Source organism: Carettochelys insculpta, chromosome 13 (genome assembly GCF_033958435.1).
Source record: "Carettochelys insculpta isolate YL-2023 chromosome 13, ASM3395843v1, whole genome shotgun sequence".
Lineage (NCBI taxonomy): Eukaryota > Metazoa > Chordata > Testudines > Carettochelyidae > Carettochelys > Carettochelys insculpta.
The window spans coordinates 25,099,386-25,122,927 of record NC_134149.1 but is presented as its reverse complement, the minus strand read 5'-3'; the positions used below and the strand labels follow the sequence as shown (position 1 = coordinate 25,122,927).

General features: G+C 53.8%; 1 protein-coding gene across 6 annotated transcripts in view; it reads right to left on the bottom strand.

Annotated features, from left to right (window-relative positions):
* Positions 1-936: 936 nt before the first annotated feature.
* The window catches only part of STARD8 (StAR related lipid transfer domain containing 8), a 109,584-nt gene continuing 86,978 nt past the window's right edge, over positions 937-23,542 (bottom strand). For 4 of the 6 annotated variants that reach the window (XM_075008203.1, XM_075008207.1, XM_075008205.1 and 1 more), the window contains 11 exons: positions 19,628-19,691; positions 15,165-16,522; positions 12,662-12,835; positions 11,671-11,830; positions 10,480-10,678; positions 9,480-9,690; positions 8,314-8,428; positions 7,124-7,348; positions 6,365-6,582; positions 4,444-4,620; positions 937-3,141 (listed from right to left, as the gene is read on the bottom strand). In XM_075008203.1, coding sequence (XP_074864304.1) covers positions 3,024-3,141; positions 4,444-4,620; positions 6,365-6,582; positions 7,124-7,348; positions 8,314-8,428; positions 9,480-9,690; positions 10,480-10,678; positions 11,671-11,830; positions 12,662-12,835; positions 15,165-16,522; positions 19,628-19,684 — 3,012 coding nt within the window. In that variant the 5' untranslated portion in view covers positions 19,685-19,691 and the 3' untranslated portion in view covers positions 937-3,023. The remainder of the gene's footprint in view (positions 3,142-4,443; positions 4,621-6,364; positions 6,583-7,123; positions 7,349-8,313; positions 8,429-9,479; positions 9,691-10,479; positions 10,679-11,670; positions 11,831-12,661; positions 12,836-15,164; positions 16,523-19,627; positions 19,692-23,542) is intronic. The other 2 variants (XM_075008206.1, XM_075008208.1) reach the window with 2 other exon arrangements.

The following is a 23,542-nucleotide window of genomic DNA, read 5'->3' as shown; positions in this document are numbered from 1 at the left end:
CGTAGGAGGGGGTAGCTAAGGTGCTCGCAGCCGCATGGCACGAGCCCTGGTAAAGTGCCTGTAACGCAGCATGGGAAAGAAATCTTCTGCTTAATGGCCCTGTGATTGATCTGGAGGGCTCTGGCCGCACTCATCTGGTGCTGAGCAGCCAGCGAGGGGGCGGGGTGACGGTAGCTGTGGGCAAACTACCAGGCTCCACATAAGCTAAAAACCCAGAGGTACCACACTGAGCTCCATGGGGTGCAGCCTTTGCTGCCAAGAACGTGGGGCTTTGCAAGGGTGAGAGCAGAACAAAGCGATAAGCACCCGGGGGCCTGAAACTGGTAGTGAGAGCCAGCCTGGGTGGCCTGGCTATGACCATTTAATGCACTGCTTGCCAATCTGCCCTTCCCCCCACCACCCTCAGCACTCCTGTCAGGCCAGCCGTTAGGATAGCACCAGCCTCAACCAGCAGGGAAAGGAATTTCCATTGCTTAGCAAAGACACTGTGTCCTCCGTAAGTCCACTGTAGGCTCCTTGTTGTCTCAACTGGGTCTGACCACACCCGACTGCCAGGCAGGAGAGCTAGAGGAAGGACAGCCAGCCAGCCCGTGCCAGCCGCTCAGAGGAACAGAAAGGAGGCCTTACCAGTATATGCTTGGGCCAGAGGGAAAGTCAATGGGGGAAGTCAGATGGTTTAGGTGCAATGGGAAGGATCCTTAGAGACGGGTGTGAAGCTAACATGTGAGGCCCATGCAACCTCCCTGCCTCCAACAGGCATAACCATCATCCCAGGCCTTCCCCTGCCCCATACCCCTTTTTTGTTTGTTTTGCAGGCCCCAAACAAACCCCACTCAGCCTCATTTGGGCAATGACATGGGGCTGTGGCCAGAAGCTTCACACTCCTGCAGCCTGTGACAGACTAGTGCTGTACAAGGACACACAGACAGCAGAAGTCAGCATATAGCAAGGTTTCACTGCCAGTCAGCGGATGCCATTAGTACTTTATTATTACATGGCAGGGGAACCGCAGCCCCCACTGAAGTTGGACAATCTGCAGCGGCTGCATCCAATACAAAAACATGGCCCTTAAATACAAAACACACATTGCTCTGGTGTTCATCACCCAGCACCAAGCTCTTACCGCCTGAGTTATATATTAATATTCCAACTATACAGTATTTATAGCGAGAAGAAGAACCATTAAAAGAGAGGCAAGAGTCAGTCACAAAGGTTAGTTGTACAATAACGAACGAACAGAATGGAGCTGGTGTGCATTAGAGAAGAGAAACCGTTTGTAACTGGTGAAACGGACCGTTTCCCCTGCCAGTGGGTTTTGTTGCTTTCCCTGTGGAACAACGTCAAGTCATTTGGGTCCCGAGTTAAAAAGAAACCCTGTCAAGTGCATATCACTTTCTGTCCCAGACAGACTCCTTACCACCTTGGAAGGGGAAAAGGGAGGAGAGAGAGAATCAGAGGGATTCTTGGATCAAGCGTGCCGGCATTCTAGCGCAATGAGTCGCCGTTCACTCCCACCTGCAGTGGCGTGAGCATTGCTTCTTTGTGGGGAGGGGATCAAAGGGAGGTCTCGTGTCCATAACAATGTGGGCAAACTAGGTTGTACTGGCTCATCCCTAACCATCTTGTTGACTAAAATAGAACTAACATTGCACACTTGAGGGCAAGTCACATTACCATGCTAGTGGGGCAGACTCCACAGAGCAAAGTTATGGGACCACTCCCATCACAACCCCACCCCATGGTCATACCCCATTGGCCAAGGCTTTTAAAGCTTCCCTGCCCCCACACAATAATTTGCCAGCACGTTTTAGGGTGTCTTCGTGGAATGCCGGGGGTGTTCTTCACCTCCCGTGCCCAGGCAAATGGAAGTCTAACCCCTCAGGCTTGCTAAACCCAGCCCGAGGGAGATCGTGGGGCTGCACGATCTCATCCCCGGCCATGTAACAACGGTCCCCTGTGTACAGCTCAGACAGTACAAGGACAACGGTGAATGCTGTGAGACTTGGACCCATCAAACTCACATCCAGTTTGTTAACGTGGAAGACCAGGCTCCCACAGGAGGCAGTGGGGATTAGGACTGGGCCTTAGCAAAACGTGCATCCTCATTCATCGGTCCACCCAACCCTGTGCTGAAAGCAAGGGCAATAAAGATTCCCTGTACCTGATCAAATAAAAGGCACTGACCCGGGTGAAAATCAGCACCCAGAATAAAAGAGCTTCCTGCCACACGTGGCCGTCCTTAATTCTACACCCAAACAACAGCATCCATCTGACACGAACCAACTCCTCAGCCTATCGCTGCCTGCGTGCCACGCAGCGAGGTGCCTCTCCCACACACTGTCACATCCCCGGCAGATGTGACACCACACACGGCCCTGCAGACACTGCACCAGCTCCACCCTCACTCCTTCTCCTACGTTCAGCATCACCCTGCTCGCTTCAAGCACCACCACTCTTGTGGCTGAGGCCAGTCTCTGGGCCGAAAGGCTGAGCCCACAGTCAGTCCGGCAAAGGGAGCCATTACCACGTCTGACTCTGGTCTAGATGCTCCCTGGGTGAGCTTGCTGTATGGACTCCCCAGCTCCTTTCCCCAGCCCCACAATCCTCACGGCAGGCGGGTGATCGTGGGATTGCTCTCTCCAGCAAGCTCCTCGTTTCTGCAGGCTGCTCTACAGAGCTTTAGGAAGGAGGCTGTCGCGGCCTTTCAGCCAGTGACAGGCATCCTGGAAGCTGGAAAGGATGGCTTTTATTAGGCCCCTTGTGCCCAGGAGGACACGCCAGACACAGCTCTGTAGGTCCCTACTGTGTACGGGGAAAAGGGATCCCATGGAGATGAAGAAAATCAGCTCCTTTGGGGTTGGGGGTCGGTTCCATGGAAGGTCGCGCTCATGTGCCTGGGAAAGCACCAGCCCCACACAACCAGACGCCAACAGCCTGCTGATGGCCAGGTTGCCTCTCCAAGCTTCACCCCACCTTGTCTGGGAGGTTCACGACCCAACAGGAGAAAGCACCTTCCAGTCTCCTCAAATCTTCGTCTCAGAGACACAAGGGTTGAGCACGGGGAAGGAATCTCGTATCCTTGCCAGCTCCATGGCACACAGTTGTCCAAAGACCTTGCTGTACCACTCGGGAGACCGGCCCCTGCAGGGAGAAGAGTGCAGAAGGAGGGAGTGATAAGATGGAAGAAGTAACTGTCAAATTGTGGAGAGAACATGGGTTTCCATGAACAGCAGGGACTGTTTCAGGCTAACAGGGACCTAGGCAGGGTCTTATTATTTCCCAGCTAACTGCACGATGCAGTTAGCACCCGCCGCACTGCAGCCTGCTGGTGTGCCTCATCCCAGGAGTGATGGGATGGGATGCCTGGAGCCAGCAGCTCCCAAGGAACTGGCTTGGAATCCCCCAGCTTCTCACACACAACCACCTGGGCAGCCATCTGCTGGGACCGACTGTGGGTCAAGAATGCTCCTGGAGAGACTGGAAACCATGACCCTGCAGTTACTTGTCTGTCCAGCACCCTGAGGACCTGCTGGGGAAAGCCAAACAGCTGGAGGATCCCCTATAACCTTTGAGGTCCTACAGAACTCTGACCCTTCCTACTTTCCACCCTTCCTATCACAATGGCAGTGCAGGGTATGACCTCAAGGTCCCATTCTCCCACCACCCTCTCTGTGCCTTCTACCATGCCTCCCCCTTCTGAGCTGGGTCACCTGCGCTCTCTCACCCATCAAATCCCTCTAGACGAGGCTGGGAAGTCACACACTCTTCCTGTCTGTAGTGTCCAGGAGCGTGTGTCTCAGCCATGACATGGATTTTATCCATGGGCGCTAGGGATGCACCATCCCCGATTCACGGATGAGGGAAAGGGTAATTAAGGTCATACACAAAGGCTGGGAATGGATCTCCTGGGTTCTAGTCCAGGGCTCTTATCCACAGCCCACCCTTCTTACCCTAGGCGATGAGCCTTCTCCACCCTCTACCACTCCCACCCTTGTGTTCTGCTGTACCATGTCGAAATTACTCCTGGGGCAAGGATCACTTTTTGTTCTGTATTTGTACAGCACTAGCACAATGGGTCCTTGCCGTGTCTCCTAAGTGCTACTACAGCAGAAGTAACAAAAATGTTTCTGCCTGTGAGCCCTCTGGCGTGCTTCTGGGAGGGGTGTTAAATAATCACAGCAATTCATGGAGGGGTAGGGAGGACTAGCAATGGTGCAGGTATATGGCACTGTACGGAAAGGAATTACACCTCCCAGCCCCCTTGCAGGTAGGGGAGTTTGCTCCCTGTTGTGCAGATGGGAAGTTGAGCCTGAGAGGTCACAGTGAGTCACTGCCAGAGCCAGCACTGGTACCCGCAGGTTCTTGTGCTCAGCAAACACCTCCCACCAGACCAGCCTTGAGCAAGGAACAGATTCAAAGGCCTGAGCAAACGTTTGCCTTTACCTGAGATCAGCTCTGCAGAGGTGGGTCACTTTGGAGCGACCCATCCCACATGGTTCAATCAAATACTGAGAGGTTAACACCACAGCCCTGACCCCTCCTTCCACCTGCAGCATCCCGTGCTCCAGCGACTTGGAGGCCAGCAGGCAAGCCCCTTGCGGTAGGTCCGTGCACCACTTCCTGGTGGGAGACAACGAGCAAAGCCAGGCAATGATATGCCCCACAGGGACAACAGGGCACTGCACAGCTTACTCATTCACTCACACAGCTCGCTGCTCACACAGCCCTGAAGGTTGGCGGCGCCACCACTCACTTGAGCCCCCGCCCGCATCACCTTCCTCAGCCCTGCCTCCGCCCTACGCACAGCTGGTGATGGCATCGTTATTCACACCAGCTCTGCCATTTCCCTCGCTCCCCCCCTCACCCGTCACTGACGGACATTTGTAGGCAAGAGCAAATGGGACCATTGCCCACTTTGGTACACAGATCAGGATGACCAGGACAGAGCTTAGAAAAGGAGCCGGCGCAGACAAAATGTGGCATCAGGCTACGGTAAGCAAAGCCCGTCGTCGGAACTCCAGACCTGCCCCAGCCTGGAAGAGGCATCCAGGCAAACACACGAGCAGCTCGGCACAACCCTCTGGGGTTTCACCTGCCTCTTTCAAGTGGGCGGTGTCATGGGGCCCACGGGGAGGATGACAGAGCCGTGAGGAAACGGCTGTACAGCCACGTGGGAAAGCTTGGCTGACCCAACTCCTTTGCAGGCCCTGAGGCCTGCGTTTGCGACAGTCCGGAGTGTCTGTGCCAGGAAGGGAGAACTTTTTCAGGCTGGGGCCATGGACCCACAGAAAAATCAGCTGGAGACCCACAGGCTCCCCACATAAGGGGTTTAGTGCATGGGAGGGGTTGGGGTGGGGAGCTGGGGTCTGGGCAGGAAGCAGGTTGCAGGAGTGGAGCTGGGCTGAAGACAGGGTGCAGGAGTGGGCTGGGGGTAGGGGAGGTCTAAGTACAAGGCAGGTGCAAGGGTGGGCTGGGCCTACAGGGTCTGCATGGGCTGTAGGGTGTGGGAGCATGCTGGGGGTGGGGGATCTGGATGGTGGGGAGGGTGCAGGAGCAGGTGGGGAAGGGGGGTTTCAAGGTGTGAGGTCTGGAAGGGAGAGGGTGGAGCAGTCGGGGGTGGGAGGGGACAGGGGTGCAGGTGCCCACTTGGCTCCACGTAGCACCACACAGCTTTGCGCTCCCCACCTCTCTCATTGGCTGCGATTTGGTCAATGGGAGCCCTGGGGAGGGCGGAGCCTGCACTGAGATCTTCCCCGTAGCTCAGAAGCTGCTTCCCCCCAACTGGCAGAGCCCGTGGGAGCCTGCTGGTGCCGGTGCTCCAGGCTTGGTGCCCCCCATGTGGCTGGAGTGCCAGCATTGGCTCATGCCCTGCCAGGGGGTGGGGCCTCAGTCCAGTTCCTCACCCCGGCCTACAGCACACAACACACCGCTGCGAGCAGGAGGGCTGCCCCAGCGAGAACAGGGAGCAGGCTGCTGCAGCCGCCCTCACCTTTACCGCAGCGGGGCCGCCAGCAGAGAAACGCTTCCCAGCAGGAAATGAGCCCCCTTGATCTGTGTCTGCCCAAGGCACGTGCAGGCTACCCAGCCCCCAAGCACAGTATGCTGTCTCTGACAGAGGGAGCTCCCCCAGCCACAACCCTCAGGGCAGCCGCTCCTCAGACCTCCAGGGACCTGCCCAGGGCTGCAGTCTGCTTGGATAAACTGGGGGTGGGCACTGTGACCTCCCTTGCGTATAAAGGCCTGGGACAGTCCACTCCAGGCCCAAACAGCTCTCTGCATGGATACGGAGGCTGGGAGCGAGGGGGTCTAGGCCAGCATGGAGGAAAGGTGCATTCTGCCCAAGCGCTGCTCCTCCCCTCCTCACCTGAGCACAACGAAGTCCCTGCGGGGATGGGGCGCCATGCTGTCTGTGACATAGTGATAAACCTCCATGTTCTTGTCCAGGGCCTCGATCACGTTGCCTTGCAGCAGGTCCTCGTCCCAGAGGTGCCGCTCCCGCAGCACCCGCTGCAGCACCATGGCGGGAGGGGCCTCCATCTCTGTGGAGACCTTCCACAAACGCAGGGGGTGCCCATCCCCAACCTACAGAAGCACCAAGTCGAGGAAGTCAGGCAGGATTTCAAACCAAGAAACTCACCGCCCTTCTGTGGGGCAGTGGCACTGACTTATGGGGGCTGGTGCGTATGTGCAGCCTGCCCACTACTGGATGCAGCAGGAGAGGCCCACTCAGGCATTAGCAGCTCACTGGGCTGGGTGAGCCAGCGGGGAGAATCCATCAAAAGGCCTATATGTCTGAGCAAGCTCAGCCGCAGTGAGCATAAAGGGGATTCTTTACTGGGACTGCTGGCACAGAGCACCCCGCGCTCGTCTCGTTTCTCCAGCTCCCCAGCTTCTGCTAACTAGTGTCATCACAGTGGTGGTCTAGAACAGGCAGCCACAGAAGGCACTGTTGACTACAACGCTCGTCAAAGGGTATGAGGTCTAGCTGACTGAGCAGTTTAGCTGGCAGCCAGGTCGTGCGTATCAGTTGCTCACAACAAAATCTATCAAGGCACAGACCGATCAGCCTCCAGGTCACTCCAAATACACCGGCCCACGAAAACCTGTCCGGCAGGGATGTTACCTTTTTGCAAGAGAGCTCTGTGTTCTGGGGCCCTGGGGTGCTGAGCCACCCTTTGAATCTCTCCGATGACTCTTTGAGGAGGGTCTGCATGCTGTCTTCCAAGGAACCCTGGACATTCTTGCCCTCCCCCTGCAGACTTTGGCTCATCAGCTCAGCCAGGGAGAGTGGGTGGGTGTCTGCTGCCACGTAGGAGTTGCACAGCTGGAGCATCATGTCTTGGGGTATCTAGAAAACGAAGATGTGATTAGACTTAGGAGCTTAAAAACCCAAGAGCGTCTGCTAGGAATTGCCCACCCACTGGGCCTCCTGAAATCTCTGTGCAACAAACCTTGAGCTCACCCCTCTGACCCACCCTGTGCTCACACGCCCATACCAACAGCCCAAATAATGCTACACACCCACCAGCACAACAGACTGGGTCCAGTGACATCAGAGCTTATTGGGTGCCTTCAGGCCTCCCCTACCTATCAGCTGATATACGTAATCCGGCCTGGAGTGCAGGGGACAGGACTAGACCACCTACTGAGGCACTTTCCAGTCCTGCACTTCTCTGATTTGATGGCCCTTCACAGAGTTTCCACAGAGCAGTCCATGAGTAACAACAGTGACTGGTTTCAAAGGAGAATCTTGGCTGGTCCCCGGTGACCAGGTGCCGGTGGGTGTCTGGGGAGGGTTACACGGGGATGAAGGCAGACTCCATGGGGCGAGCTGAATACCCCCAGAGCAGCATTCTACGCAGACCGGCACCCTGTCTGTCGGACTGGCTCCTGCGGTAAGCCAGCCCCCAGAGCACACAGGGAAAGGGCAATGGCACCAACTACTTCTACACGCCTCTTCCCGGAGCCCTTCCGCAGTCATCTGACTTGCCGAGAGAAGGGTTCGGGCATTACCTGATCATAGGTGAGAGAGGAGCTGCCGCCGGCTTGCTTCTGAACAGCAATGGCAGACTGCCCAGGGCTCAGAACTCAGCTCATTCCCCCACCCAGCCAGCCACGGGTCTGCTGCGTGACTTGGGGCAGGTCACTTTATCTACCGTGGGCTTCGCCTGTACCATGGGGAAGGCAGCGCTGCCCTACTGAGCAGGGTGCTGCGAGGATAAAGTCTGGGTTTGCTTATGCTGTACAGCGACGGGGAGCCAGGCGAGTGCCTAGACAGAGCAGTGTCGTTCACTCCAAGCTGCAGCCACCCACCTGGAACAGCTTCTTGCAGTCAGTGATGATGTGGGAGAGCCCCTGGGTGGCAGCCATGTTTTCATTCAGGTCCTTCTGGTCGGGCTTTCCCATGGTGCCTCTCTTCTGAATCATCCTGCCCAAGAGGAGGCAGACGAGTGAGACCCAGCAGAGAGAGACAGGCCATGAGGGAGCTAGGAGTTGGGGCTCAGCCAGGGGAACCCCATGCATCCTTGGAACAGGGAGTGGTACTGGCAGGGGAGGAATCACCATATTGTACTAACTGCAAGGATGGAGTCCTAAGGAGAGTCCTTCTGACACCTAGTGGTGGGATAGCAGTACTGCAGCATCCGGGGCCTGTCGTTTTCCATCAGAGCTGGGCTCAGTAGGGTCCCATGCTTCCTGCCCTCATGTTGGCAACCTCCCGCCCACTGGTGAGCACCTGTGGCTATACTGCGAATGGCTGGCTAAATACAGAAGCAGCTTCCCCTCCCTTGGTGTGCACACCTCCAGATCAACTGCTGGTAGTAAGCCTCACCCTTGCTGACTGAGCTAACCTTGTTATCCCCACCCTTGCTCTGGCTTATTTATACCTGGCCCTGCAGATTTCCAGGACCAGCATCTGATGAAGTGAGTCTGTGCTCACGAAAGCTCATGCTCAAAACTTTTCTGTTAGTCTATAAGATGTCACAGGACCCTTCGTTGCTGTTACAGATCCAGACTAACACGGCTACCCCTCCGATACTTGTGGCTATACTGTCACTGTGGTGACTATGCTGTCCAGTGTTTTACAATCCGGGAGGAAGATTAGGCTGCAAGCTGCTTGTGGCCAGCCCAGGCTTTATGTCTGTTGTGCCTATGGTGGGTCCCTGACAGTGCAGTCGCCCCTGGAGTGACTGGCAATTCCTGGTCTTGAGAGTTACAACCTCGGCTGGAAGGTCCTTCTCCTTAGTGTGCCCCTTAGGAGTCCCAGGCAGCACTTATGAAGAGCACAAGCAGAGGGAACCCACTGGGAATACAAGTCCTTTTCCCCTTTCATCTGACCCAGCCCTCGGTGTAGGTGGCACAGTGAGTCCTGTCAAATGTTAACTGAGCCAGCCAGGGTAGCCCTCAAGCCATGTCTGTAGTAAGGAAAACAGAGAAAGGGGTCGTGGAGGGGAGGGCTGGGGTTCTGAAAGCCACATTACCTGGGTGAGGTGCTCTCCTTCTTAGACACGTTGAGGTGGAAGATGGATGGGGCCAGACACACCGCCAGGTTCCCGGATGTCATCTGGTTCTCCTCAGCAGATGCAATGTCACTCAGGAAGTACAGCAGCGTCTGCAGCACCTCCCGGTTCTCGTCTGGCATCAGGACGATGGCGGCTTGGACAGCTTGCAGCCTCTGCTCTTTTGGGACAACTGAAAGCAAAAAGAAGGGGCCTGTGGTCAGTCAGACTCGGGGACCCTACACCTTAAGGGATCCTCTAGACTTGGCTGTTTGGACCAAGAGTACTCTCTTTGCCTCATGCAGAAGCAGCTGTCAAGACAAAGGGCCCCAGAGCACCCAGCCTCTCAATGTGGGGAGCTGGTCACAGCAACATTTATTCACGAACCATTTCACAGGACAAATCTCCCCTGGTGACATCTCTTCCCTAGAAGCCTGTTCAGAGTGCCTGGGACTGAGTCTCTACCACATATTCCTTGGGGGTAGCACTGAGTCACAACTCAGAGCTGTGCAACCACATGCCAGCCACCACATGAAAGGTGCCAAGCAGTGGGGCCTGAGGAAAGGGCCCAGCTAGCGCCCTGATTGAGGTCCCATGCTCTGAAGCGCCCCTCACTGCTCTGGCGCGGCACCCTTGTCAGGGACCGATCCTGGACCACAGCCAGTTTTACTCTGCCACTCCTGGCAACATGTTTGGAATGGGGTGAGGCAATACCTGTGGGAAATCCCCCAGGGAAGCAGAGGTGGAACAAAGTAAAATGGAGGCTGAACCCAGCAAACTCTCTCACTGACTGTCTCTTCCCTCTGCCCCATCTCTCAGGCAGACTCCTCTTCCCTGATTTCTCTCCCAAGCTAGGCAGCCCAGCAGCCAGCTTGTACCACCTCCTGCTGTTTTCACTCAGCTCCCTGCTGAGCCTGGACTTGCTTCAAACCCTGGGGCCCTGCCTGGCTCTGCCCCAAGAGGGGCCTTTGGTGGCACTTACACTGATAAATCTGCAGGAAGGTGTCCGTAAGCTTGCTGGTGAAGATGGGCTCTGGCAGGTCCCGGAAATATTGCTTCAGCAGGTCAGCCACATCATAGGCCGACTGCCCTTCGTAATTCACATTCTCGGGGGAGGCTTCATTCATGTGCCTCAGTGCCTGGATCCGAGACTTCACCCCTGACTTCCGGAAAATGCCAACCTGCCCCGGAGAAACACAGAGTCCAGAACAGCCAGCCTAGGCGCCCCATGCTCCAGCCAGGGGGCGTAATCAGCTCTGTCCAAGGCAGGGGCTGACAGTCTCAGCACAGCTTCTGCTCCCAGTGAGAAGTTGGGACAACCCACCCCAAGGAGCCTCAGTGGTGCCCATCATGAAACAACTTCCCAACAAATCTGGGCTCCCTGCATCCCGGTAAGGAGGCCCTGAGCAAGGGAGGGTTGAGGCGGCAGCAGCACCTAAGGGCAGGGTCTCAAATCACTGGCTCGGTGAAAGGCCATGAGCTCTGCTCCACACCTGATGACAACAACATTGTTGCCCTTCCAGAGAGGTCCACTGCTGTGCGTGTGGGAGGGAAAAAGGGGGGACCGGCACCAGGGGAAGCATCTGGCTTGGCCGGCAGAGACAGAGATGAACACAGGGACATGCCCCAGTTTATGGCAATGACCCAAAGCTCATCAGCTTTGCAGGCCTTCTGAGCATGTGCTCATGCCCAGCCACCTTCAAGTATCCCCTCAGTGACCAGCCCATACCCCAGTAGGTGGTGCTGGGGGAGAGGTACCAGCTGAAGCCAACACTGGCTCCTTAAATAAAGTGCCGTCTTTCTGCACCATTAATAGAGCCACAGCCCAGGGCAGGGGTTGTGGGCAAAAGCAATGAAGCAGCACAGTTCCAATGCAGCAGTAGGCTCCTATGACAAACACCTCTGCCTTTCCCCCTTATGGTAATTGGAAGGCACACGCGCAATGCCCCCCGGAGCTAAGCCAATAGGGCCAAACCCAGGGGTTGCCTCCCTCCCTCTTGCACGCTGACAGAAACACAGAGCTCCCCAGAGAGCAAACAGCACGATGGCCACGCCTGCATCTACTGCAGTGCTTTGGCTGCACGGCAAGGTCCCAGCCTGCTGACACAAGGTCACACGAGGGCAGCTGAGGAGCGGGCGCATCAGGGCTGTACTGCAGAGAGCTGGTCCTCACCTGGTCCAGGCACTGGCTCCGGATGTAGCGCATGGCCTGCTGGATGCTCTGCGGCAGAGGCTGCCCTGTCCTCTGCACGTTGATGATTGGAGGGACTCCAAAAACCATTTTGTCCCTGTAGTCGGGGGCTTTGCTCCTCTTCATGAACTTGGGCACAGTCCTGTGGGAATCAGGGAGATGGAGGGCAGACGAGCCTGTCAGAACACCCTCCATCTGCCCCGGGCAGAAGCTCCCAGCAGCAAGCAGGAGGCACAGCAGGAGTACATATGAATTCATCACATGCACACGCACACCTCATATGAATAGGCACACACGCCGCAGGCACACACCCCAATGCGCACAGGCCTACAGACCACATACGCACCCATGTGTTCCTATACAGGCAAGGCTCTCTTGTAATGATACTCTCAGGTACGACAGAACCTCCCCCTGCCCCCGCCCCCCCCCCCCCCCACACACACACTATAGTCTCTGATAACAAGAAGTCCTGTGGCACCTTATGGACTAACAGATATTTTGGAGCATAAGCTTTTGTGGGCAAATTCTTTGCCCACAAAAGCTTATGCTCCAAAATATCTGTTAGTCCATAAGGTGCCACAGGACTTCTTGTTGTTCTCGAAGCTACAGACTAACCAGGCTACCTCTCTGATATAGTCTCTGGCGTTTCTCTCGCACGCTCAGTCCCCAAGTGCTTCGCAAACTAAGCCCGCTCAGCGCCACTGAAATGCAGCAGCCAGGGAAACTGCCTACAGCAAGCTCCTCAGGGAGCCCAAGCAAGCAATGTGTCATGTCCATCCGGTGTAAGGAGGGCTTCCCCCATCCTCACCAGACCCACCCGGGATTCGCTGTCTGCCACAGAAGGCTGAAAGGCCGAGTCAGCCCTGCTGGGATCTGAAGCTCTGGTTTCAGAGAGTTCACGCTTGGCCCCACTCAACCATCCTCTCAGTTTCCCTTCCCCACCCCCGTGCTTCCCCCCCCACTCCCCGCTCACCACGCCCAGGCCTGCTTGTGCGGCACAGAGTACTTCTCCATGATGGCGGTGAGGCGCAGCAGCGAGCACTTCTGCAGCAGGTTGAGCTGAGCAGAGGACTGGCGGTTGATCTCCAAGGAGGCGGAGTTCAAGCTGGGCCGATGGGAGTTCTGGAAACTGTGCCAGCGTAGCTTCCTGCAGGGGACAACAGGGCGAGGGAGCGAAAGGCCGCACTGGTAGCCATACTGCTTCCCCAGGAGAGGAGGAGGCCTGCTTCCCACGCTGCCCGGCGCTCCCAGGAGTTGAGGCTGGGTCCAGCCGTGGGCACCCTCCTCCCGCAGGGACTGGAATGTGAACTACTGCAGGCCGTGGGAGGGAAGGGCCCGTTACAGTGTCCAAAACAGCCTTTCTGGCTCATATGAACCTGGCAGGGCAGTTCCATGAAGAACCCCAGTGCTGCTGAGCCCAAGGATTTGCAGACCTACTGTCCTGGGGAGCTAGGGAGGAGCAACGGTGGCACGGATTGGAGGCCAGGAGCTACTCCTTCCCCTTTCCCCTCAGTGAAGTAGACAACACTGGCAGAAGAAAAGAGCCCCACTAGCTACACAACCCTACCTCAGCAAAGCCACCACTCGCTACAGCCACCACCCAGCTCATCAGGCACAGGGAGCCTGATTTCCACAGGTCTGTACAATGCCTCGTGGCAGAGCCAAGACCAACAACTATCAAAGATGATCTAGACGGTGCTTGGTCCTGGACATAAGGGCAGAGAACTGGACTTGATGGCCTCTCAAGGTTCTGTCTAGTTCTAGTATTCCATGATTCTACCACCTAGCCATCCTGCCAGGTATTTATACCACAGCCAGCGCCGGGGTACCAGCGTCGAGGAGAGCAACACAAGCCGGCAGGCCTTTTGCAGAAGCCTGCATTTGCTTTGGGTGGGACACTGTGTTGCATTACTGTGAAGCAACATCCCCATTTGGCCCTGCATCTTCCCAGAATGCTGTGAAATCAGGGTGGCCCCCTTCCTCCCTGCACGCCGCTCACTTTTAGCAGAACAATGGCAATCAAGCACACAAACCAACTCTCTGTAGGGAGCTTGCTGGTAAGCGCCACACCTGCTGCACTTCCCCAAGTCTGTATCATTCTGAAAGGCCCCAGGGCATCCAACAGTGCATCTGGTAAATCTCCAAGAACCAGGGGTGTGAGTGACTTGCTCTGCTGACTTGACTGCAGCTCTGTTTCCACACTCAACCCCCCACCAGCAGAGGATCTACCCCTCACTATCAAATCACACAGGTGCCAGTTAACTCAGAGCAACCAGGAAAATGAGCAGATAACAAAGCTGTTCAGAGGGATCTTCTTTCTAGCTGGCCAAACCAGCCACTCTAATCTGTTTAAAAGCAAACCTATGGATAGCAATTTCCTGGTTTCATATTATTTCAAGTCAAAGTGACAAAGCACATCCTTCTGTGTTTGACACTGCTGAAACTGCCCATATGAAAGTTGTTTCTCCTCATTGGCAGTAGCAAAGGGTAGCTGAGCATCCTGGACCTTTGCAATGCTCATGGTGCTTGCCTCAGGCCTGCAGAGGGCACCAGAGACTCAAGCGGAGTTCTCCAGCTCTCCTTCGGCACCCAAAGTTGGTCTCACGCAGCGGCAGATGGAGCAATGGCTTCTGAACAAGGTCACCGTTTGCTCCATGCTGGCCCTGTACAGGTTGAACCGCTCTGATCCAGAACTCTCTCATCCAGTAACGTACATAATCAGGCATGATTTTAGTTAGCTGGACAACCACTTATCATGGGTGTGGCCAAGTTTCCCGCAGTCCCATAAAGTTTGTTGACAGACACCAATCCTGTTATTTAACTCTACTTTACCCCAAACGTTTTCCACAAGCCCAGTAAACAGTGGAAGCGTTGGTAATGTGCTACACGATATTGACCTCCCATAGTTCGGCAAATTCTTTCATCCGGCACCAGTCAGGTCTTGAGGGTGCCAGATTAGAGAGGCTCAACCTGTACCAATGAAAGCACCCGTGCCTGCAGATGTCACAGTCAGTCCATGCCATCCTGCCTATCTCGGGGACCAAGATCACGGTGACGTTTCCTCCTCCCCCGAGTGCCTGTGGCTCAGGCGAGCTGGGCAATACGCAACCATCAGGGTTTACCCAGACGATGACACTCGATCGAGGGTTAAAGGGGGGCTCACAGAAGAAGCAGAACCCCTCACACTGTTCTCCAGTGGCCTCTTGTGACTGACCTACGTACAAGCAGTGCTGAGGCAGCGGATGCGGCTCGCTCCCAGCTCTGGGGAAGACTGGATTGCAAACTGCAAGCAAAGGCCTGCCCATATCCTCCCAAGGTGAAAGGCTGGCAGCACACTTAAGGCCAGCTGGTTGTGCCCAGGGAAAGTATGCTCCAGGACTAAGCTCTTCACCTGATATGCACCTGTTGTTACAGGGACACTGAGCTACCAGGGATGGGGGTGTCAGAGGAGTCAGCGATGCATCCAACCCACCTACCTGCAAGGTCTCGTGAGGGACGCTCCCACACCGGAATCCCTGCGCTCTCTCATCTCAGTCTCCTCCGTCTCGTTCAGGGAGTTGCCTGTGCTGTCGAAGTCGCTGGCAGAGGTGCCCACGTCGGACATGGACTGCTCTTCAAAGTTCAGGTTGGAGGGGAAGGCAGGCTCCCCTCCTGAGTCTGTCTCCTCCTCCCCTTCTCCCTCTCCCTCCCCATCCAGATCAGGAGTGAGCGCTTTAGACCAGAGCTCCACCTTCCGCTGCAGTCCCCAGACGTCCTGCAAGACGTCATCGAGGTTTCTGTAGATCACTTCCCTATCCATGCTGAAGAGATCTTCGCTGCTGCCAAGCTCACGCATGTTGTCGTACACGCTCGCCTGGCTGCCCACGGAGCTGCACGAGCCCCGCCTCTGCCGGCACGCAAAGCCCCGTGGGGAGGAGTCATCCAAGCTGCTGCTGCTGCTGCCACCCACACCACGCCCAGAAAGTCCCACCGCTTTGTTCCCAGGTTTCCAATGGGCCAAAGGGCTGCCATCGAGTGGACACAAGCTTTCAATGGAGAGAGATTTGGGGAAAGTCCCCGGCTTATGGTCCCCAGGGAGGTGGATCAGGCAGTCGCCCTTGTACACGTGCCGGTGGCCCAGTTCTCCAGCAGCCCAGTTGGTGCTATTTTTGAGGGCCGTTTCATAGTCCTCCAGATAGACCCCACCACTTCTTCCTTCAGAGCCCGGCTTCCTCTTGCCTGAGTCTGACTTGCGATTAGTCCTATATCCCATTGAGAGAAACTGTCTGTTGCCGTGAAAAGAGGACGAAATCCCTCTTTTCGGGGAGGTGGTCATGGCAGCAGTAAGTACTCCATTGGCAGAATCCCACCCTGGTTTGGTCACTGTCCCACCACTAGTGGCATCCTTCACTTTGGAGCCAGATTTCTCTTTGTCCTTCCTTCGGAAAGACTCGATCCTTTTTAGGAAGCTACGGGACCTCCACTTCCTGGGCTTTTCCTTAGAACGCCCATTCTTGGTTGGGGATTGGCCTACCAAGGAGTGATCACTCAAGCTTTGGCTGGATTTGGTGATGTTTGGAGAGTCCCGGCTAGGTGACACGTCAGGCGGGGTGACCGCAGTGCAAATTGTGCCACCGGTGCTGGTATTGCTATGGAGCGAAGTGGCTTCCAGATTGGTGCTGAGGTCTGTAAGGATGCTCTCCCGGCTGGACGTCTGCCGCATGCTGGAGTTCAGCATCTCAGGACTCTGGGAGAGAAAGTCGACAGAGCCAATTCTAGACCACCTTTTGCTTTCCCTCTGGAAGGCCCATCGGTTGCTGATGGCACAAAGATCTTCTTCCTCTGAGTCTTCATTCTAAACCCAAAATACGGATCACAGAGTAAGGCACAATCAGCTCTTTCACCCAGTCTGAACACCTCTCCCTGAGTTTTGCATGCCTCCTCACACCCATCCCCCATTAAGGACAGCACAACTGATAGTCGCATAACTACATCTTCTCTTGATGGGGACCTGTGCTATGCACCATACACTTTAAGAGACCCAAGAAACACACTCCTCATTCTATGCAATTGCTCTTCATAGCAGAGTCATCAAAGATCCATTAAGTCTCATTTTGTCCATTGTCTGGGGGCTAGCACAGGGTTGTTGTCTACAGGAAGCTCTTCAGAGCTCTGTCCATGCCAGTTCTACATCTTTACTAGGGGGGGATCCAGCCAGTTCCCAGGGCCACAAAGCAGGGGGGAAACCACTGACTCCAGAATTTGTAAGTGGCCTGATGTTCTGCCTGTCTCTCTCCTGCCAGGAGTCAATGGAGCAGCATCTCAGCAGAAGCACACCACGGTGCTGTCATTAGAAAGCACTGGCATTTCCACGCAACCAATCCCAGGGCCTTTTACACTTAGAACAGAGGGTTCCTTGCCACACAATGGAATGAGTCCTACAAAGGACAGACTGCTCCGAGTACAACAGCGGGAGGGGACAGATGGAAGTGGCTGCTTTCTAGATACACTGGCTGGTGTGAAAAGGGTTTCTGGGGTCACACACCCAGGGCTGGGATTGAAAGGCTCAAAGCCTTCCCAAGCCAACATACAAATCGGGGAGCAACGGAAGCCAGTCTTCTAGTGTCCTCCCAGCAGCTGTTACATACGCTAAGTTTTCAAACTGGCCTGCGCTGCTTCGAGGGATGGGAGGCAGAACGTGTTCTTGGGCACGGGTGGGGTTATGAGAAGCTGCTCTGCCTTCAGAGCTGGGCACTGGAGAGCGGCAGCTCCTGGCTGGACACCATGACATGCCACCCTTACTTCTGCAGTGCAGCCATCAGCAATGTGGCCTTCAGAACTGAGTGCCCATTCAGTAGCCACCACCGTTGGCTCTGCCTTCAGAGGGGGCAACCATGCATGTACTTCTGTGGTGGGAGGGGTGGAAAGAGGGGGCATGAAGGACTACAGACACAAACAAGGGAGGCATGACCACACAAGTTTGAGAACCACCAGTCTGAGAAGCGTTTCCTGTAGTAAGGAGCACCGTAGAAAGCACTCAGAACACCATGGACCTGTACTCACACTGAGACACCAAGCACGCAACATATGCTACAGTGGGAAAATTGAAACAATTTAGTGTAAGTCCTGCTCCAAAAATAGGGAAAAGCAGGCCAAAATATTTTAACCATTTCCTCCCAAAAGCCAATAGTCACAAAAACGTTTACCAAAACTGTTACCAGTTTTAGCTGAGTGGTAACCACAGCCACCCAGCAACAGAGGGCTATGGGGCTGGGGGTATGTTCTGAGTTAATAGCAGCAATGTCTCCTGAGAGGGAATGCCATGGCAATCAGGTGCTGTCAAAGCCTGTATTGGAAGTACAGTTTGAGGGACAGCCATGATTTTTCTCCCAGCTCCACATACTGATTTCTTGTTCTGGTAAATCATGCAACATCTTTACTAAGTCCCATTAGATCTATCCCCAAATCCCACTGTCCAAGTGACATTCTATTTTTAATGCAGCTACCTCACTACTTAGCGCTTAGCCAAGCTAGCGCAAACAGCTTGAAGCTATCCACTCAGCCCTGACCTTCTTTCCACCCTCATTTTCTCTTTTCTGTGTTCTGCAGAACCAACGATCCGGACACTGGAACAATGTTCCAAAAGCAAGACCCCTTCCTGCAATTCTGGACAGGTGGGGACCTTTGGCATTGAGGGGCAGAGCCTGCAGCTGCCACAGAGTGCAGGTGGGAATGAAAAACATGAAACCACAATAAACAATGTTTTAAGAGAAGCATTTTATTGTCTGAGACACATGGATAAGTTTTAGTCCGTCCCACCCCTGCTCCCTGAAGGGAATGTCCTCTCTAGGGTTATATTTCTTCACTGATCCATTCTACCAGACACTTGCTTAAGGAAATCCCTTCTAGCTCATGTTTAACTCAACGGCACTGCATTATGGCGGGTCTGGAAGCAGCTGCAACCAGACCTCACTGATGATTACCAGATGAGGTATCTGCAGTAAGTCTCCTGGTGCTGGGAGCTCACCTCAAATCAGGGGTCTCAGATTGAATCTGCATGACCTCACATAAGAGGCTTGCTGAAGCAGCTGCTCCAGTGGTCTGAACGGATACAGTATGGATCTCATAACGTTATACTGACACATGACAAATGGGGAACACAAAACTGGCCATGCACAAGGACAAGCATTCAGCAGAACAAACCAACAAAGGAGGGAGGAGGAAACGGGAAAAAAAAAAAATCAGGAATTTTCCCCATGTAAGCCTCCTTCTGGCATCTGGAGTATGACGACAAAAGTAGTTATTCATATATGAGAAGCAGAAGCAATGCTGGCAGGACCCCAGAGAGCACGATTTGAAAAGACAGCCTGAGCCACACGTCCCTCAGTACCTGCTACAGCAGGGTTCTCAAACACTGTCCATGCAGGAGTGCACTTGAATCTACTAGAGAGACTGTCTTGTCAGCCTCCCCCCACACAACACACACACCCCTGCAGGGAAGGAGACCACCTCCTCGGCCTTCCCAGGACTTCCTCTTCCCCCATTCACAATCACAGAACAGCCTCATGGAAACGACAGTAACTTGCTTGCATAGGTACCATTAGGAAAGACTCCACCCGAGATTTTCTTCAGTGTCATTTAGTAGGTGTAATACAGAGGCTCAGCATTGTCTGACAAACCACAGAGTGCACACTGACCCTAGCCTTCCACCTCTACCCTGCAGCAAGCAGGCAGGAATTCTGGACAGCTGTGCTCCTCCTGTCTTCCAGGCTAAGCACGAAGACCCAGGACAGAGCAGAGAAAGGCACCTGACCCTGGAATGATCCACGCCTACTTGCATGAGCAGTCAGTGTTGGAAGAGTTCGTTTTTAAACACAGGCTCACTGCCCCGTTCCTGTGCATTTGCTTTCCCCACAATGCCCCGTAGCCTTCTTAATACCCTAGAATCCTCACCGCTTACCTGTTTATGCTGAAAGTGGACTTCCAGCTTCATAGAGGCACATGTGTTCAGTGTCATCAGCCTCCTGCGAACAAACAAAAGACCTTTTTGTCTGGTTTGGTTTTGGGCTTTTCTTGATGCAGTTTTTTCTCCCCCCATTAAGGGCTCTTGTTGGAGCTTTGTCACCTGTCACCAAACAGCTGGGGAGCAAGCGGATGCCTGCAGCTTGCAGAAGGCCCCAGATCATTTCCAGCCAAGTGCACATTCCACAGCTGCAGTGCTTAATTTGTGCCAGAGCTTGCCAGGGTTGAGTCCCGGCACCCCTGGGCTTGGCAGTTCATAGACCCTGCACCCCTGGGCTCGGTGCCTCAATTATTAATGCAAAAAACCTGCCTGTGCCCCAGAATCTCTTTCTTTACAAATTGAGCACTGCTCAGTGGGCGCAGGATGGAGGGTCTTTATGAATGGGAGGAAGTTTCTCTGGATTCCTTCTTTGTCCCATTTCCCAAGAGTGAAACAGAGCCACATGTGCCTTGGCATCTCCCCTGAAGAGTTCAGACCACTTCAACATGCCCGTGGCCTGAGTGCTTTAACCTCTTACCAGAGCTATTTCACAAGTACCAAAGCCAGAGAGATGCCCCACTCCCTCTTGGTCCACGTCCCTGGGCGCTCTGGCCAACTTACAAGTACCTGCAGCAACTCTGGTTACACCCAAGCTTTCTATCCCTGTGGCCAGCATCAGATTCAGCACTCACAACTGACTACATCTACCACTGCTTCCAGCTGTGCATCGCTCCCCTTCCCACGACTGATTCGTGTGGATCATGGCTGCTTTCTACTTCCTTTTTTGACTCAGGTACCAGCAGCCACTTCCTACTCTGTTTGAAGTTTCTTACCCTTTTCCTGGCTAAAAGTCAACCCAACCCCATTCACTGCTGCTGCAATGTGGCTGGGCCTCAGAGCTGTTCTCGATCAGGCTGGTCCAGGCAACTCTGGCCATGCCAGGGAGGGCAGGGGGCTGATTTATGCAGTGAGAATATCAATATGTCAGTGTGACAGTGAAGGGATTACAACCCTTAAATACACAAAACAGCCCTTTCCCCACAAAACAAAACAAATCCACCCTTTGACAGTCAGAAGAGCCCTTCTCCAGCAGCACCGCCGAGCCCGGACATCACACTGATTTTCAGATTCCAAATAAGAGGATTTAGAAATAGGAACCTATAAATACCTGCAGATAAACATGCGTGAGTGTGAGTGGGGCGTAGGTCAGTAGGTCATTTGGTTTAGTGCTCAGGCCATTTTTACCACCAGAGCCCTCAAAATCTTCAGTCCGTCCCTAAACATGTGTTTAGCGAGCAGGCAACCTGTTCTCTTCTGCTCCAGAAGACTCCAGGCCCGGAGTAACAGGGCGTTCTGCCGAACATGATTCAGAGGCACTTGTTGAGCTTTGGGGAACAGGTCAAGTGCAGCACACAGGGAAGTGACTTGGCAGAGGTGTGTGGAAGGGAAAGACAGGGATGTGGCATGCTGGGATTGAAAGGCAAGGGAATAAATGGAATAGCACGAGATGTTGCAGCTTAGGATGAAGGCACATCAACAAAGGTGGGCAGGACCCAGCTCGGATGCTACAGGTCAGGAATGAGGTGAATTGAGAGGGTTTCAGAGCACAAGACTATGTAGTGTGAGTGACGGTGCAAACCAGGAGGCAGGTGAGTTGGCAGCATGTCCCCACTCCAGCTCGGTGTCCTTTCCAGTTTGCTTTCAACCTGTTTGCTCTGCCCCCATGATGACCTCAGGGTGGGATTCCCTCTAAGACACCCAGGTAATTTCTGCCCTCAATCAGGTTTCTGGGCACATTCCTATAACCCTCAGAAGAGCTACAAATCTGTCAGCCTCACTGAGCAGCTGGGAACCTATCTGCTCCCACTGAAGGACAAAGGCTAAACTTGGCAGCTGCTTGGCAAGAACTGTTAAGCTCCAGGCCCAGGAGTGACTCGCTAATGTGATGGAGAGACTGGAGTACACGCTGCAGTTTGTCAGCTCAGGCAACGGGAAACAGATTTAAATACAACACAGGGCAGCTCCTTGAAGAGGGGTATAGAAATCCAGACAGAGTCTCACCAGGTGGGGACATAAGCTGCTAGTGTGAACGAGAGCGCCCATCACGACCCTCTTGCAGCTGCTTAAGCAGCGATGCTACAGAAGCTGGACCCCTCTGCCACAGCTGGTTCCTCCAGAACAGTGGGGAAAGCTGGCTCAGCCACTGCCCCCAGGGTACCCGATCAGAGGATACTCAGAGAACTCCAGTTTCCACGGCCACAAACCCAACCCCTTTCATCTGCAAAGAATGGGACGAAAAATAACCTTCTATTTAAAGGGGAAGGAAGTGGCAGCAGGAGGTGAAAGGAAACAGCAATGAACTGCGTCCCCTCACAGAGCGGTTAATGAAATGCTCTGAGGAGGGGGAAGAGAAGAAGCTGGCTGGTTTGGTCTCCGTCTCTCCTCACATGACCCTCTCGCCTGTTATTAACTTGTTCAGAGCAGTCAGCTAAACAGCTCTGACATGCAGCTGACAGCGGATTATGCCTCACTCCTTTTCCCTATTGTTTAGATTCTGGGCAATTTAATAACAGTTTCCCCAAGGAAGCTAATCCTATAATGGGCAGTGTCCAAGCAGGGAGGTAGAGAGAAAAGCCACCAGGTGGGGAGGCAAATCCTCATCATTAATTTAATTAAATCTCTGCTGGTCACTATTCAGGACACCTGCTCCCTTATCCCTCTGCATTTTCAAGGATCCTGAGAAGAAGGTAGGTGTCTATAAAGCACAGTGCAAGGGAGACTCCCAGAGCTCCCTGGGGAAGGTAGCTAGCCACCCAGTACTGAAGGGCACTAAAGTGCTATAGTTTTAAAGCGGTTTCCATAACAAAAGCTACGAACCAGCCAATTTATACTCAGTCTGTATTGTACACATGGAAATTTAGAAGCAGGGACGGCCTTTGTAACATAATCAAAGGGATCCGAAGGGGGTTACATGTGCAGATTCTGCCAACAGAGGGGAATTTGACACTGAACATTTGATCCTGAAAGAAATGCAGGCTATTCAGCAAAGAAACACGAAGTGACTGTGCCAGAGAGAATCAGAGCTGGATCAGAGCTCAGGAGTCCCTGGCTTCCACTTCTGAGCTGAAACCAATGGACACTGCACCTCCAGGTGAGACTCTGGACAGGAGTTAACAGATTGCCAAATTAACAAGAGTTCATTAGCACCTCTATCAATACTAATATACATGGTACACCAAGGGCTTGTCTACACAGGGATTTTTCTTTTTTCCTCCAGAAAAACCACTTTTTTCCCCGGGGGCGGGGGAAGCGGGGGTAGAAATAAAACTATGAGTCCACACAACAAAGCTGTTATTCTGGAATAACAGGGCATTTAACTCAAAATAATATCTCCACCAACTCAAATGACTTTTGCCAACCCCCACCCCTCCCGCTTCAATTTTGAAATTGACTCAATGTGTACTAAGCAGAGGTAATTACGACTTAACTGGCCTCCAGGGAGACATCCCATCATTGCTCTTATTTCAAAATTGGGCTCTCTAGTGCAAATGCTCAATTTTGAAACGCTCTTGTAGCGCGAACGCTCTTTTCAGAAATAACTTATTTCGACATTCTAACATTGAAATAAGTTATTTCTGAAAAACTCTGCTGTGTAGACATAGCCAAAGGTTCCAGGACACAATTGCTACATATTCGGCAAGGTAACTCAGTCGCATGAACTATTAGCTATCTCACTGTGAAATCCTGGTGGAAACAAGGCTCTGTTGTTTTTACCACACCTTAGTTAGGAGAGATCCACAATAGGCAAGTGATATCGGATTGTTCTCTCCCAACTGTCTCCTTGTAAAAACTACAGAGCCTTGTCTTAACTTG